Below are 13,898 nucleotides of genomic sequence, written 5' to 3'. Positions count from 1 at the left end.
CTGGCGACTGGGGGCTGTGTGAGGACCCCAGTCACTGGGGGCCGCAGAGTGTATCTTCGCTGTTGCTGCTACACAGACCTCTGCCCCATATCCCGATTTTGGCCACCTGTGCCCTCAGCCCTTGAGAGCCCACCATGGACAGCCCTCCACATTCGACTTTAGCCTGGGGTGCCTTGCTCTGTGGGCCCCCCACCCGGTTAGACCCGGGGATCGCCCTGTTGCTGCTGGTGGGCAGGCTGTGTCCCCCCTCACCTGCAGGACTCCCCACAGCTTCCCCAGGGCCTTCAAGGGTGATTACTCTAGCGGAACACGTTCACTCCCACAGAGGCACACACACACACTCACATATGTATGCACACACGTCTCCGCGTGGACCAGTCAGAGGCATGCTGCCTTCCCTTTGACAATGCGTCGTGGGTGGACCAGCTGCCCAGGAGGGGCTGGGGCGGTGTGGGTGGACCAGCCCTCCCGGGAGGGGTCTCCCTGGCTCACTTCTCGCTGCACCCCCACAGCCCAGCGCTCGGCCCAGGAGCTGCCCCTGGTGGAGAAGCAGAGTGCGGCCAGCGGCCCCGTCCTCGGAGGGAAGAGGATGGTCCTCTCCGGCCACAACTTTCTGCAGGACTCCAAGGTCATTTTTGTGGAGAAAGCACCAGGTATTTCCTCTTAAAACCAGCATCGAGTGCTTGCTGTTTGGGTGCCGGCAGAGGTTGGCTGGCGGGAGAGGGTACCATGCACGGTCCCAGAGCTTCCTCAACGTGGCTTTGAGGGGCTGCGGGTGTGGGGCCTGCATCTGCCCAGCTAGCAGGTGCCTGCTCAGGGGCTCCAACCAGCTCTTGCTGGTCTTTGGCTTTCTCAGAACCGCAGACCATCCTAGGCAGGTATCCTGTTGTGCAATGGGCACAGAAGCCATGGGGGACCCCACTGGGGCCCAGAGACGTTTTTGTGCCACTCGTTCTGGTGGCACAGCGCCCCGCAGTGCAGAAGGAGACACTGGTTGCTTTCAATGATGGTGCCCCTTGGGGCCACAGCCACTCGTGTGTGTGTGTGCACATGTGTGCATGGACCTGTGTGTGTGCATGCGGGTGTATGCTTGCACATGGACCTGTGTGTGCATGCACATGGACCTGTGTGTGTATGCTCGCTTGCAGGTCTGAAGGGAAAGGCTCTCTGCTCTCTGGTGTCTGGGGAACCAGGTGACCAGCCTATTATTGAGCTGCAGGATGGATGCAGGGGGTTAGGGGTGGGGGTGGGAGTAGGGCTGGGGGGAGCAGGGCTCCTGCCCCAGGGCTGCCCAGCCCTACCCGGCCCACATGGTCATAAGGGTGAGCGTGCGGCCTCACCTCTCTCATACCCTGGGGTGTGTTTGTAGAGCACGTTCTTTGTGGGGGGCTGGCCTGAGGGGGTGCCCCTGCCCACAGGCTGGGAGGGAGTGCCCGCAGGCCAGGTTCTGGAGCCAGTTGCCCAGCTGCTCCTCTGAGCCCCAGTCCAGCTCTCGAGCCCAGGGCAGGGCCCCTGCTGCTGACCGCAAACCACGGAGACTCTCAGCCTCCGTAATGGGGTTGATTTTGTACAGTCTGCAGGAAACTTAAGTGCTTCAGTCAAAACGGGCTTGAGAGTCTTTCACATTGACCTCATTCTGCCTGCACCATTGTGCCTGTGATTGGAAATTGTTTTACAGGTGGGAGAAGACCCGCCTGAGTACAGTGGTGGGGGAAGAATTCGCACTACCAGAACGCCCCTCTTTGGAGGAGGTGAATTTTGAAATAATTTCAGCATTTGTGTTCTAAATGTGTGCGTGGGCACCCCCTCCCAGCCTGTGGGCGGCGGGGTCCTCACCGCACTCGGAGATGTGTGTAGTGGGAGCTGGCCAGCGCCCCGGGCTCTTTCCTCGAGCAGTCAGCCCTGACCTCGACCTGGGTGCCATGATGGGACCGTGAGGCGTCTCCCAATCTCCTCAGCCGATCGTGGACAGGGGCGGACTCCTCGGTCATGGCGGCCTGGTCCCGGGTCTGCACGGTGGCCATCTGCCTGCAGCTGGAAGCCAAGTTCCGGGCGCCTGGCTGTCAAGGTCGCTGGGCTCCCGGCTCCCTGGCCCCAGGCAGGCTCAGTGCTGCTGTCACCCGCTGCCACGCTGGCCTGTCCCCAGCCTGCTGTCTCCTGCAGCATTTCCATGTCTGGCGGGCAGAGGGCAAGAAACCAGTAAGTGGGTGGAGACCAGACATCCCGCAGACACGTGGTGCGTCATGACAAGTACAGTGTAAACACGCAGCTGTGCGTCCTGTCACACTGCGTCTGCGTCTAAACCAAGTTGCCGGCACATTTGCACACACGTCCACGCCAGTCCCGTGTGTCCAGCGTGCATTCTTAGCCGAGCACACGTGCTTCCTGATGAGCCTCAACAGTTACTGGGCTTTTCTTGGTTGATTTTGGGGCGAGAAACCACTAAAGTCAATTTAGACTGAAAGACTGGTCATCCTCTAGGCTCCTGAGGAGGTGCCTGGTGTGCTGGAAGATTCTGTCTTTAGCCCCTACTTGGAGGCAGCAAGGCTGGCATGTGAGTGGTGAGGCTGGTCCAGGAGCTGCTGGCTGTGGGCAGGAGCAGGACTGTGGCCGGCCTGTCTCATGTCAGACGCTGGGTGAGGTGGGTGTCTGGTCACCGTGTCGCCTCAGCTGCTCTGAGCAGTACTTGGAGTTTCTTAAGTGTTTCAAGATTCCTCCTGGCCAGGGCTGGCTGTCACCTGTGCCTACCTTGTGTGACCAAGCAGGGTCCCGGAGGAAGATGGCCCTCAGGACATGGGAGCGAGGCTCCTCCCATGGTCAGGGGACCCCTCAAAAAGAGCCGCGAAGCAGCCGCTCTCATCTCTGAGATGTTCGTGTTCTCAGCTGCGTTCGTGGTGAGACTCTCCAGAACCACCCTGTAATTCTGCTCAGGGTTTAGTGTCCAGCAAGAAGCCACAGGGCCTTCCCTTCAAGGAGGACAGCTGTGGCCTCTGAGCCAGATGCCACCTCCCGCAGTGGACGTCCCTGAGCATGGGGCCTGGGACAGACTCACTGGGAGGCCTGGCAGGAGCAGGATGCTGAGATGCTCCCCCCACCGCACTGTCTCTTGCTGGAGGTCAGGGGGCTCTGTTCAGACTTATGCATGAGGGATATACTTGCACATGTGCAAACATTAAAAACACATAAAAAACATTTAAATACGAGGACACGAAGAGAGTGCCTACATGGAGGGGGATCGGGAGAGACCAGGGATTTGGAGCTTGCACCGCCATGAATGTTACCAGGTTCTCGACTGTGATGCTTAAAGTCAGTGATGTGTAGCCCAGCCTTTCCATGCGGTTCCTAGAAACTGTGAAGCTCAGCAGACCTCACCAGAGCTGGTGGCTTCAGCAGGCAACATGGTCCGCTGCAGCTTGTGTGTGGCTGGGCACGGGCGTGGTCCCCAGGGCATCCCAGTGGACACTGTGCCTCCTCAAGGCCCAGACTCGAGGGGGACCCCTTGGCACTGAGGCTCAGGCAGGTCCCATCTGCCCAGGCTCAGGGCTAAACCACCCAGGGTGCAGACTTGGAGGATCATCGGGTTCAGCGTGACCGCCAGCTACACGACCAGACCACCTCTCTGCCAGACCTGTTCACACCTATTACTGAGGTCCCAAACCCCACGTGGTCACAGACCTAGAAGAGAACATCACGTCCTCAGTCCTAAATCCTTGCAACAGAAGCAGGACTTGTTTCCTGCAGGGAAGGCCTGCCACTGCCCAGGATTGACCATCAGGAAACAGCGCTGATCCTCAGTGGGTGGAAAAGAGCAGCAGCCAGGCCCCTCTGGTCCTCAGGAGGCTTTTTCTCACTTTGGGCCTCGGAGCCAAGTGGTCCTCCCACGACCCTGAACTGAATGTTTTCAGCAGTCTTGGGGGGTTTTGTTTCCCAAGTGCCTTCAATGCAGATGATAGGCGGGCGGGGCCCTGCTGGGGTCGGGGGCCATGGCATCCTATTCCCGGCTCTCCCATGGTCAGGGGACCCCCTTGCAGGGGGCCACCCTGCAAGGTCCTCCAAGTGTCCCGTGAGGGCATCAGAACATCACCCTCTGAAGGCCAGAGGGTGCCCGTCCTACTTGTCGCTCGCCGTGGACGGCTGTTGGTGTCACGCATAATGCGCAGTGGGTCTGTGTGCGGGCTCACATGAGTGCATGCGCGTCCCTCCCCTGGGCGAAGGAGTGACCTTCCTTCCCTCTAGAGGCACGTCTGCTTGTCCATGTGAGCATCAGAGGCAGCACCCCAACCCTGGTCCCCCGGAGGGCTGGAAACCAGCGCATTTCAGGCAGGGTCAGCTGCTGGGGACCCTCGGGCCTCCGTCGGGCGGGCCTGCTCGGTCCCCACCCTGTGGAGCGTGGAGCAGGACGTGCGCCGGGGCAGCCCCTCCCAGGCCCGGCTCCTCCCGCCGGGTGTGGCGGGGAAGCCTTTCCGATGACTCAGGCTGCAGGGAATTCCCTAATGACTCGGAATATTTTTACTCCTGGGCTTGCACACAGTTTCCTACTGAGGAGGCCAGCGAGCTCCTGATAAGGCTGGAGCACAAAGGCCCATTCAGGCCTGCGGCCTCCCCTCCCGTAGGAGCCACGGCTGCGTTCCACACCCGGTGGCCTCCCAGCAGCTTTGCAGACAAGCATGCCAGAGGCCAGGGGTCACCTGACCCAGGCCGGGGCAGTGCAAGGAGTCAGCAGTCAGCGGGGTGGGGGCCGCTGGGGAGTGTCCCGTGTGGGGGTCCCACAGGGCAGGCACGGGCCACCCTGGCTGCCACTCCGGCCTCCTCCTGGAGCAGGACTGCGTGTGCACTTCTGACCACAGAACACAGACTGGGCCAGAGCCCCCAGGCCAGGGTGAGGGACGTGGGAGCCCTGTGCCTGTGAGCCGGACCTCAGTGGCCCGTCTGCCTCTCCCCTTTGCTCTGTGCTCGTCTCTCTGTGGCTCCAGGGATCTGTGCTTTTCAGACGCTGCGACAGAGCTGTGAGCCTGTGCGGGTGGCCAGACTGGTCAGCTTGTGGATCTGCTTGCACGGTGGGACCGCTGGACCCCAGGCCCGCACTGGACGGGATGGTGTCGCGCGGCCCCTCCCGCCGCGCCTGTCCTCCGTGCGCACGCCCACCGCCCGCTGCACACCCACGTTTCCCGTGGTGGCTGTTCCACCTGTGGGCCTGCAGCCCATTCCCGGGAGGCTAGTCTGGTCTGCGGACCCTCCTGGAGGGTGGGCAGTGGATGCTGGGTGAAGGGGTCTGTCAACCTCTATGGACCAGAGGAGAAGCAGTTGCAAAGCTTTGCCCCAGCTGTTCAGGTTTTAACACTTAACGGCTGTTTTGGGGTAACGATGGGCTTTGTCATAAGAAAAATTGTTGTTTTTAAAAGGCACCAAGGACGTGGGAAGCTTGGTTACAGGAAGAGTCATTTCGGTTTCCTCAAACCGGTGGGGGTGGGTGGGGCCCAGTGGCGCATCCATAGCAGGTCTGGGCCGCACCACGGGAGCCGTGTCCACGGTGCTTTCCACGCGTACCAGGGACCTTCTGCCATTTATCGCCCAAGTTGGGGTCGCTCCTTCCCTGAGTCCTGCCCTCATGGGAGCTGTGTGCTGCTTGCGGAATGCTGGCACTTTTAAGGGCGGGGGTGTTCTTTCCGTCTCCTGTTGGTTTTTCCTAGAGGAGAGACGGATGCGGGTCCCCTGGCTCCAGCAGTGTTTGATCCCCTAGTGGGTCATCTGCTGGATGCTCTGCGGGGGCACTCGGTGTCCCGAGGGGCTGGTGTGGCCTGGCATGTCCAGGCCTCTCTGTGACTCACATTTCCTCTCTGCTCCACCCTCCGCCCCTGCCCAGCCAGCACTGTGAGGGAGAAAAAGGCGATGCTGTTTAACTTATTTATAATTTAGTATTTGTAACACATACATTTCTTCTTGGAAAACAGAGAGAAAGCAAAAACTAGGCCCAGAACCATTACTAGATGTAACGATTCATTTGGGGAGCGACTTTATAAAAAAGTGCAAAGAGGTCCATGTAGGAGATTGACATCTGTTAATTCCAAATAACGACCTGGCCTTGTAGGCAAAGCACGCCTGCCAGAGGGGCTTCCTAGCACCGGGAACACGGCTCTGTCACCCCAGCCAGTGGGTCCTGGGCCTTGCCTCCTTCCAGGGCCTGGCCCGGGGACAATAGGCCCTTTCTTTCACAGGCACTGGAGCCTTTTCATTTTTTCAAACATGCAAACGGCCACGGGGTAAGGTTAAAAATACCTTGTGTTTTGCATTTCTGTGTCCTGATGTGGCAAGGAGTAGTCTCAGAGAGGATTTTCTTATTCAGCCCCCAGTTTCCCTGAGCAGGGCAGGACCCGTGGCTCTAGGGCCACGATCATTAGAATAACCCTGCTCCCAAGACCTATGAGGGCACTTCGGGCCCAGGTAATGAGGCCCCAGCTCCCACTGTGTGCCCTGCACTCAGGCTCACATCCCAGACGATGGCCTTCCTACCTGGGTTGCCTGCGTTCCTCCTGGGTTACCCCCTCTTTGAGCGTAGACCCCTTCCAGGGCTGGCGCTAGGGACGCTCAAGGCCCTAGCTAGGGATGCTCAAGGGCTCCCTCCTGCAGAGTGGGGGTCTCCAGGCCCCCGCTCCAGACCTGCAGTCAGGTCTGTTTGAGCTTCTCTCCTGGGGTCCTGGCATCCACTCTGTGGTTGATCGGTCATGCAGGGACCCACTCCCGTCAGCTGCTGCTGAGCCGGCCGGGCAAGGGAGGGTCCTCTCATCGCAGGACTCCCATCTGCCTGCGTCCAGGTGTGATTTGGGGGCCGCCCCGTTGGGACAGAATTAACAGACTTCCCAAATCCTTTCTTGCAGATGGGCACCACATCTGGGAGATGGAGGCAAAAACTGAAGGAGACCTGTGTAAGCCGGTGAGTGTGGGCCAGACGGGTGGCTGTGGGGGTAAGGGGAGTGGACGCACGGCCTAGGGGGCCACTTGCTCTCTGGAGAGGCTCTTGACTACACAGGGGCTCCTGGCCCAAGGCACATGGCTTCTGATTTGTTGCAATGAACCACGGATGAGCACACAGAAAGAGAGAGAACAAGGAGTAGAAATGGTTGTGAAGTGCCTCCTGACCCAAGTGGTCTCTGCACGCGCAGCGCAGGGAGCAGACAACGCGGACGCGGGGTGACTGCAGAGAGCCAGGCAGCTCCTGGGCTGCAGGCCCCCACCAGGTAGACGAGGTACACACACATGCCCAGAGCCTGCGGTCTCCACTGGCCATTGTCACCAGGGAGTCCAGACTCGCTGCCCTCTGGGAGGACCCCCTCTCCAGAGCCTGAGCCCCACCCCTCACTGCCTGGCCATGCGGGCCCAGGGTTTCTACCAGCGTCCTTGGCTCCTCACGCACTGTCCTCCCACCAGGACACAAGCTCAAGGTCAGATCTAAGTGCTGCTCCACCTGCTTGTCCTGCTGGCCAGCAGCCAGGGGGACCTGCAGACCCGAGGTCCTCTGTGCCCACCTACCCTCTGCAGGGCGCAGGGCCTGCAGGTGCCCATCTTGCACTTGGCCTCCGTGGTATTTGTGGCTGCTCACACTTAAGGAAGAGCCAGGAGGGGGCCTGAGGGAGAACCAGGAGGAGGGCCTAAGAGAGAACCAGGGGGCTGAGGGAGAATCAGGAGGGCCTGAGAGAGAACCAGGAGGCCTGAGAGAGAACCAAGAGGCCTGAGGGAGAACCAGGAGGGCCTGAGAGAGAACCAGGAGGCCTGAGAGAGAACCAGGAGGCCTGAGGGAGAACCAAGGGGCTGAGGGAGAACCAGAAGGGCCTGAGAACCAGGAGGCCTGAGGGAGAACCAGGAGGCCTGAGAGAGAACCAGGAGGGGGCCTGAGAGAGAACCAAGGGGCTGAGGGAGAACCAAGGGGGCTGAGGGAGAACCAGGGGTCTGAGGGAGAACCAAGGGGCTGAGGGAGAACCAGGGGGCTGAGGGAGAACCAGGGGTCTGAGGGAGAACCAGGGGGCTGAGGGAGAACCAGGGGGCCTGAGAGAGAATCGGGGGGCCTGAGAGAGAATCGGGGGGCCTGAGAGAGAACCAGGGGGCCTGAGAGAGAACCAGGGCAGGGCCTGAGAGAGAACCAGGGCAGGGCCTGAGAGAGAACCAGGAGGCCTGAGGGAGAACCAGGGGGGCTGAGGGAGAACCACGGGGGCCTGAGGGAGAACCAGGAGGGGGGCTGAGGGAGAACCAGGAGGGGGCCTGAGAGAGAACCAGGAGGGGGCCTGAGAGAGAACCAGGAGGCCTGAGGGAAAACCGGGGGGCCTGAGAGAGAACCAGGGCGGGGCCTGAGAGAGAACCAGGGGGCTGAGGGAGAACCAGAAGGCCTGAGGGAGAACCAGGGGGCTGAGGGAGAACCAGGGGGCCTGAGGGAGAAGCAGGAAGGGGCCTGAGGAAGACTGGTGCCTTCTTGCTGTGTTTCTGTCTGAAGTCGGCAGAGGCTTCTCCTTCCTCTGGATGAGCGCTGACACGGTACACCTTTCGGCCCGCATCTTTATTTTATAAGAATGCCCAGCAGAGCAGCCCTGTGCTGTCACCCACACTCCCAGCCCCTGCCTTCTGGTTGGGGTGTGAAGACCTTGTGTCTGAAGTGTTTATTGACGGGTTGGATTACTGTCCACCTCCAAGTGTCTGTCCTCCTTTGTCTTCACAGAGCAGGAGGAACCTTCAGGTAACAATGCACAGGCTGGCAGGTGATTTTTTTTCTTTTAAAAATCCTTTACTTTAAAAATTTTTAACTTATTTATTTTAAATGAAAAAAGATGAATTTTTTTAATGATGAAAGGTACAATTCACAAAGAAGATAGATATTATAAAACGTTAGACACCTAACAGCAAAAAAACAAAGATACATAAATCAAAAATCAGAAGAAATATAAGGGAAAAGAAAAAATATATAATCGCCATAAGACACATCAACATTTCTCTGAGAATGTTTTATCAAGTGCAGAAAAAATAAGAATACAAACATCTTGAATGAGGTAATTAATAATTTAAATGTAATAGATTTATATTTAATTATTTTATATTACTCTTACATCCTACGGTGATTTTTTGAAGTTCAAAGTTCCTCCACTGTCTCTCCCTCGTCCCACTGGCCCCTCTTGATGGTGGCGTGTGGATGGTGCATTCCTGAGAGCACAGGCAGTGGGAGTCATTGTTCAAAGTCTCATTCATGATAAGGACTGAATTTTCTCTGTCGGCCACGAGATTTGCAGACGTGATCCCGGTACCCTCTGCCCTGTGTCTGGAATCCCCTCCCTCCACACAGGTGGCTTCATCAGGAAGAAGCATGCTGTTGTTGAGCTGCTAAGTCATGTCCAGCTCTTTGCAACTCCATGGACTGCAGCATACCAGACTTCCCTGTCCTTCACCAACTCCCAGAGCTTGCTCCAACTCATGTCCATTGAGTCGATGATGCCATCCAGCCATCTCATCCTGTCGCCTCCTCCTCTTGCTGCCTTCATTCTTTCGCAGCATCAGGGTCTTTTCCAGTGAGTCAGCTTTTTGCATCAGGTGGCCAAAGTACTGGAGCTTCAGCTTCAGCATCAGTCCTTCCAGTGAATATTCAGGGTTGATTTCCTGTTGAATTGACTGGTTTGATCTTGCTGTCCAAGGGACTCTCAAGTCTTCCCCAGCACCATAATTTGAAAGCATCAATTCTTCGGCGCTCAGCCTACTCTGTGGTCCAGCTCTCACATCTATACATAACTACCGCAAGCATCTTTACCTGTGACTTTAGCTTCCTTTTCCAAGCACTGATGCATTTACAGAAACCTTTCCAAATGGTATTAAGGGCAACCTTTCCTCCCAGGCCCAGGGAGGACGCCTGTATCCCACTGTCACCACCCCCCAGGGTGTCCAGGCCTCTAACCTCACACGCTGCCTCACGGCTCCCCCTGGTTCCCTTGGGGAGATGCTGCTGCCTTAGGAACTCCACTTCTGGACAAGGACTCCAGGCCCCACAGTTACAGAGGTGGGCCTCGGGTTTGCTGTGACCAATACCAGCCACTGGCGGTCACCCCGAAACAGAGGCCCTTGGCTCCAGGTTCCAGGCCCCCTGTAGGCCCAAGTCCTCTGCCCCCGGGCTACCCACCCCTTCTCCCTGGGCAGGAAGGAGAGGCCAGCAGAAACTGTGCATTTTTGGCATCGAAATAATTCCGCCAAGTTTGCATGTTCAGATTTTCCGTTGTTGGGTTTCCTTTTCCACTGTGAACAGTGCATATTTTAAAGAAAACTTAACCATTATCAATCGTGTGTTCTGAGAGAAAAGCATGTGAACAGCGATGTGCTTCAGCTTTACGGTTTCAGCTTTCTTATCTCTTAAATGAAGTTTACTTTCATATATTTCTTCTAATTATGAAAGCGTGCCATATTCATTGTGGAAACTTGGACGATATTAACAAAGTTTAAAAAGGAAAACGCCTAGTGAAATTTCAGTGGGATGTGGCCACCATTAACACGTGGGCGTATTTCCTTCCACCCTTTTCCTGTCATGGGCGTGTATCTACACGCACACACACATACATACACATTATACATTTCAACGAGGCTGGGTGGCACTGCGTGTGTGGTTTATGTATGACCTTAAGCAGTGTATACAGTTGGTATGTATCTGTACACACACACACGTACATACACATTATCCATTTCAACAAGGCTGGGTGGCACTGCGTGTGTGGTTTATGTATGACCATGAGAAGTGTAGATGGTGGGTTTTCTCAAAGTAAGTGGCACGAATGTGCTGAGAGCCGTTTGGACCTCTTGCCCTGGTGCTGGAGAGACAGGTTTCCCTTCTGACCTCTACCCTCACTGCACATTTAGTGCTTCATCATGATCTAATAACCTGTCCAGCATATCAGTCTGTGCCCACATCTAAACACAGTCCTCCAGTCACTTGGAACGAAGAGCACCTGGCCCCCCGATGTGGAACCTGCTGCAAGTTCCTTGCCCCACCGGGCATGTCCCGGTGCGTCCCTGCAGCCACTCCTGCGTCCCAGCTCTGGTTCTGGTCTCAACTTGAGCAAGCCCTCTGCCTTTCTGTCTCTTGTCCTCGTTTCTGCTGTTGACTCCGACGTCTGCTGCCACTGAGCACCAGCTGTGTGCCGGTGCCAGCATTCCCTGCAGTCCCCTCCTCAGACCATTGCCCCGAGGAGCGTCTTCCTCGTCCTCTCCCCTGTGCCAGTGGTCGAGTGAAGACTTGGAGATGTCAGAGCCCAGGCTGAAGTGCAGGCCTGTCCGACCCAAGCCAGGCTCCCAGACACGGGCTGCGGGGCTGGGGCACAGACTTGGCAGAGGTGCAGCCCCGGCAGGGGTCTGACTGAGCACACATGCCCTTTCCGGGTTACCCACCCTTTGCTCCACTGACTGCATCTTGTTCCAAATGGGATGAAGTTATTAAAACAACAGAAATGCACTTTCTGGCACACATGTGGTCCCAGGAGACGGAGCCCAGAGCAGGCTGCAGGCCTGGTCCTGCCCCCTATCCCCCCACCAGCTGCCCTTAGCAGCAGACTGGGCCTCATGTTTTCATCTGTAAAGGGAAGAGTTGCCCTGAAGTTCTCACTTTTCTGTTTAAACATTCTTAAGATTTCATTATTAACTGGATCCAATCAATTTTGCTGTTAATTGGCTACAACAACTCTTAAAAAAAAGTGATGCCACGGATTTCTCTTACACATTTTCCTCTTGTTAACTGAAATCGTATGATAAAAATCATTGAAGAAACCTTTTAGGATGTGAAATCTTGCCCTACCCCACCCCCAAAATCAGGGCCTCTCTTTGGTGCTGAGGTTGGGCCCTCGTGTGGATGGCTGGACACCTGAGCACGCAGACCCTCTCTGCTTTCTTCCCCCACAACACACGCTGGCCCTGCCCCAGTGACTCCTCTGTGTATCTGTACTTAAAAGGGGGCAGTTTGGTGCAGATGTTGCTGATCTTTCATTTAAAACCTAGAAGGGTAACAACAGCCTCCATAAACCCCTGGTCCATCGTGCCTGCCTGTCCACCTTCCCATCCCCATCCATTGTCGGGGTCGTGGCTCGGGCTTTGGGCCATTGGCACAGAGCATCTCCAGGGGGGCACTTGCCCTGGGTCTCTGCTGCCAGTTAGCTGGACAGGTGCTCCTGGGTCCACTGCGAGTCGGTGCCTGGGGGCCTATCAGTTTCCTGCAGGTCATGCTTGGGTTTGGGGACAGAGAGGCGTGGGGTCCTGCCCAGTGGCTGATCCCCTCTCGGCACCTGTGCTCACGACTTCTCTCCTGACTCAGTCGGCATCATCTTAGATGAAGCCCCCGCCTCCTCCCCGCACACCCCCCTCAGCCCCCCTGGGCTCTGGCCATGCAGAAGCCCTGGGCCCCAGGCGCTCGGGCAGGCCTCTCCAGGGAGAAACCTGCGTGCCTCACTCTCGGCGGGGTAGGGGAGTGGGTGGTTGTGTCCCTGGCTTGTGAGTCGTTCACCACCCTCACCTACCTCTTTCTCTCTAGAACTCGCTGGTGGTGGAGATCCCGCCTTTCCGCAACCAGAGGATAACCAGCCCTGTGCAGGTCAACTTCTACGTCTGCAACGGGAAGAGGAAGCGGAGCCAGTACCAGCACTTCACCTACCTGCCTGCCAACGGTAACGCTCTCTTTCTAACCGTAAATGCCGCCAACGAACCCACGGGGTGCTTTTCCTAAAAGAAAATCAGGGACCCTGACGTTTCAGTCGCTTCAAACCGTGTGGTCGCACTGTGGGCCCGGCCGTCATGTCCTGTTAGCAAGATCTCATCGTCGGTTCCTTCCAAGCAGAAGTGGAGCTTTTGGTGTGCTTTCCTTCCTTACTGTGGGGGTGGGGCTGCATTTGGGGGTGATTACTGACCCTTTGGAGGCTGCTTGCCAATGTGAAACCGCCAAGGGGGTGAGAAGGTGCAGCTGTTTCGTGCTCAGAAGCTGATGAGGTGGCCTCGGCGTGAATTTAAATTCTCGAGATGCTTAAGGTGGAAATGCAAATAGTTGTCATGATTTTGCAGGTGCTTGAGAAATAAACCTGAGGCCTGAGGCTGGTGACTGGTGTGGTCATTCACTAACATGATGGTTCTGTCCCCAAGCTGACGTCCCACATAAAACTCTCGGCTGGAAAATTGCCTCTCCCCTCGGCCGGGAGGCTCTCGCCCCCAAACACCCGTTGTTGTTGTTGCGTCGCTCAGTCGCGTCCGATCTTTGCGACCCCATGGACTGCAGCACTCCAGGCCTCCCTGTTCTCCACTGTCGCCCGCAGTTTGCTCAAGTTCATGTCCATTGAGTCGGTGATGCTGTTTCACCAAACACCCTTTGCTTGAGCAAAAACACCTTGTTTACATGGTCCATTCACACACTTGAAGGGTGGTTTCTCGTTCTAAAAAGGCCTGTTTGCACCTGTTCCATGTTCCAGGCTATTTTCTTAAGGAGAGCAACACTGTTGTTGCTTCACCCCTGAACTCATAGGCAGTTGTTTGCCAGCAGAGCTCAGCCCTGCAGCCTGGTGCCCTGGCCCCCACCACCTCCTCCAGGCAGGCAGGTCTGTGTCCAGAGAGGACCGAGTCCTGATTCCGTTGTGTGATATAAGTGCAGCTGTTATACTGTGGCTTTTGTTCTGAATACTTGAGAGATCCCTATTATCTAAGAGGGAAATCACATACTTAGAACTAATTGCGAAAGCAGCTATGTCCTTATGAAGATGTTTTTGGAGGCTTCAGTTTTCTCTTAAACGTGAAACTCTCTGTGTCACAATAGACTAGGTGACAGAAAGCCCTGGAGAACCTGTGGCCGTCAGACAGTAGAATTAACTGTTTTCCAGGAAAACAGTAGCCAAGGCTCTCCAGGTTTGAAT

The 13,898-nt window shown here is 56.6% G+C and overlaps 1 protein-coding gene across 4 annotated transcripts in view; it reads left to right on the top strand.

Moving 5' to 3' along the window:
* NFATC1 (nuclear factor of activated T cells 1) overlaps positions 1-13,898 on the top strand; it is an 87,011-nt gene that overhangs the window by 37,682 nt on the left and 35,431 nt on the right. For all 4 annotated transcript variants that reach the window (XM_070778621.1, XM_070778622.1, XM_070778623.1 and 1 more), the window contains exons 6-8: positions 513-653; positions 6,876-6,931; positions 12,536-12,668. In XM_070778621.1, coding sequence (XP_070634722.1) covers positions 513-653; positions 6,876-6,931; positions 12,536-12,668 — 330 coding nt within the window. The remainder of the gene's footprint in view (positions 1-512; positions 654-6,875; positions 6,932-12,535; positions 12,669-13,898) is intronic.

Source organism: Bos indicus, chromosome 24 (genome assembly GCF_029378745.1).
Source record: "Bos indicus isolate NIAB-ARS_2022 breed Sahiwal x Tharparkar chromosome 24, NIAB-ARS_B.indTharparkar_mat_pri_1.0, whole genome shotgun sequence".
Taxonomy (NCBI): Eukaryota; Metazoa; Chordata; class Mammalia; order Artiodactyla; family Bovidae; genus Bos; species Bos indicus.
This window is presented reverse-complemented; position numbering and strand designations above follow the sequence as displayed.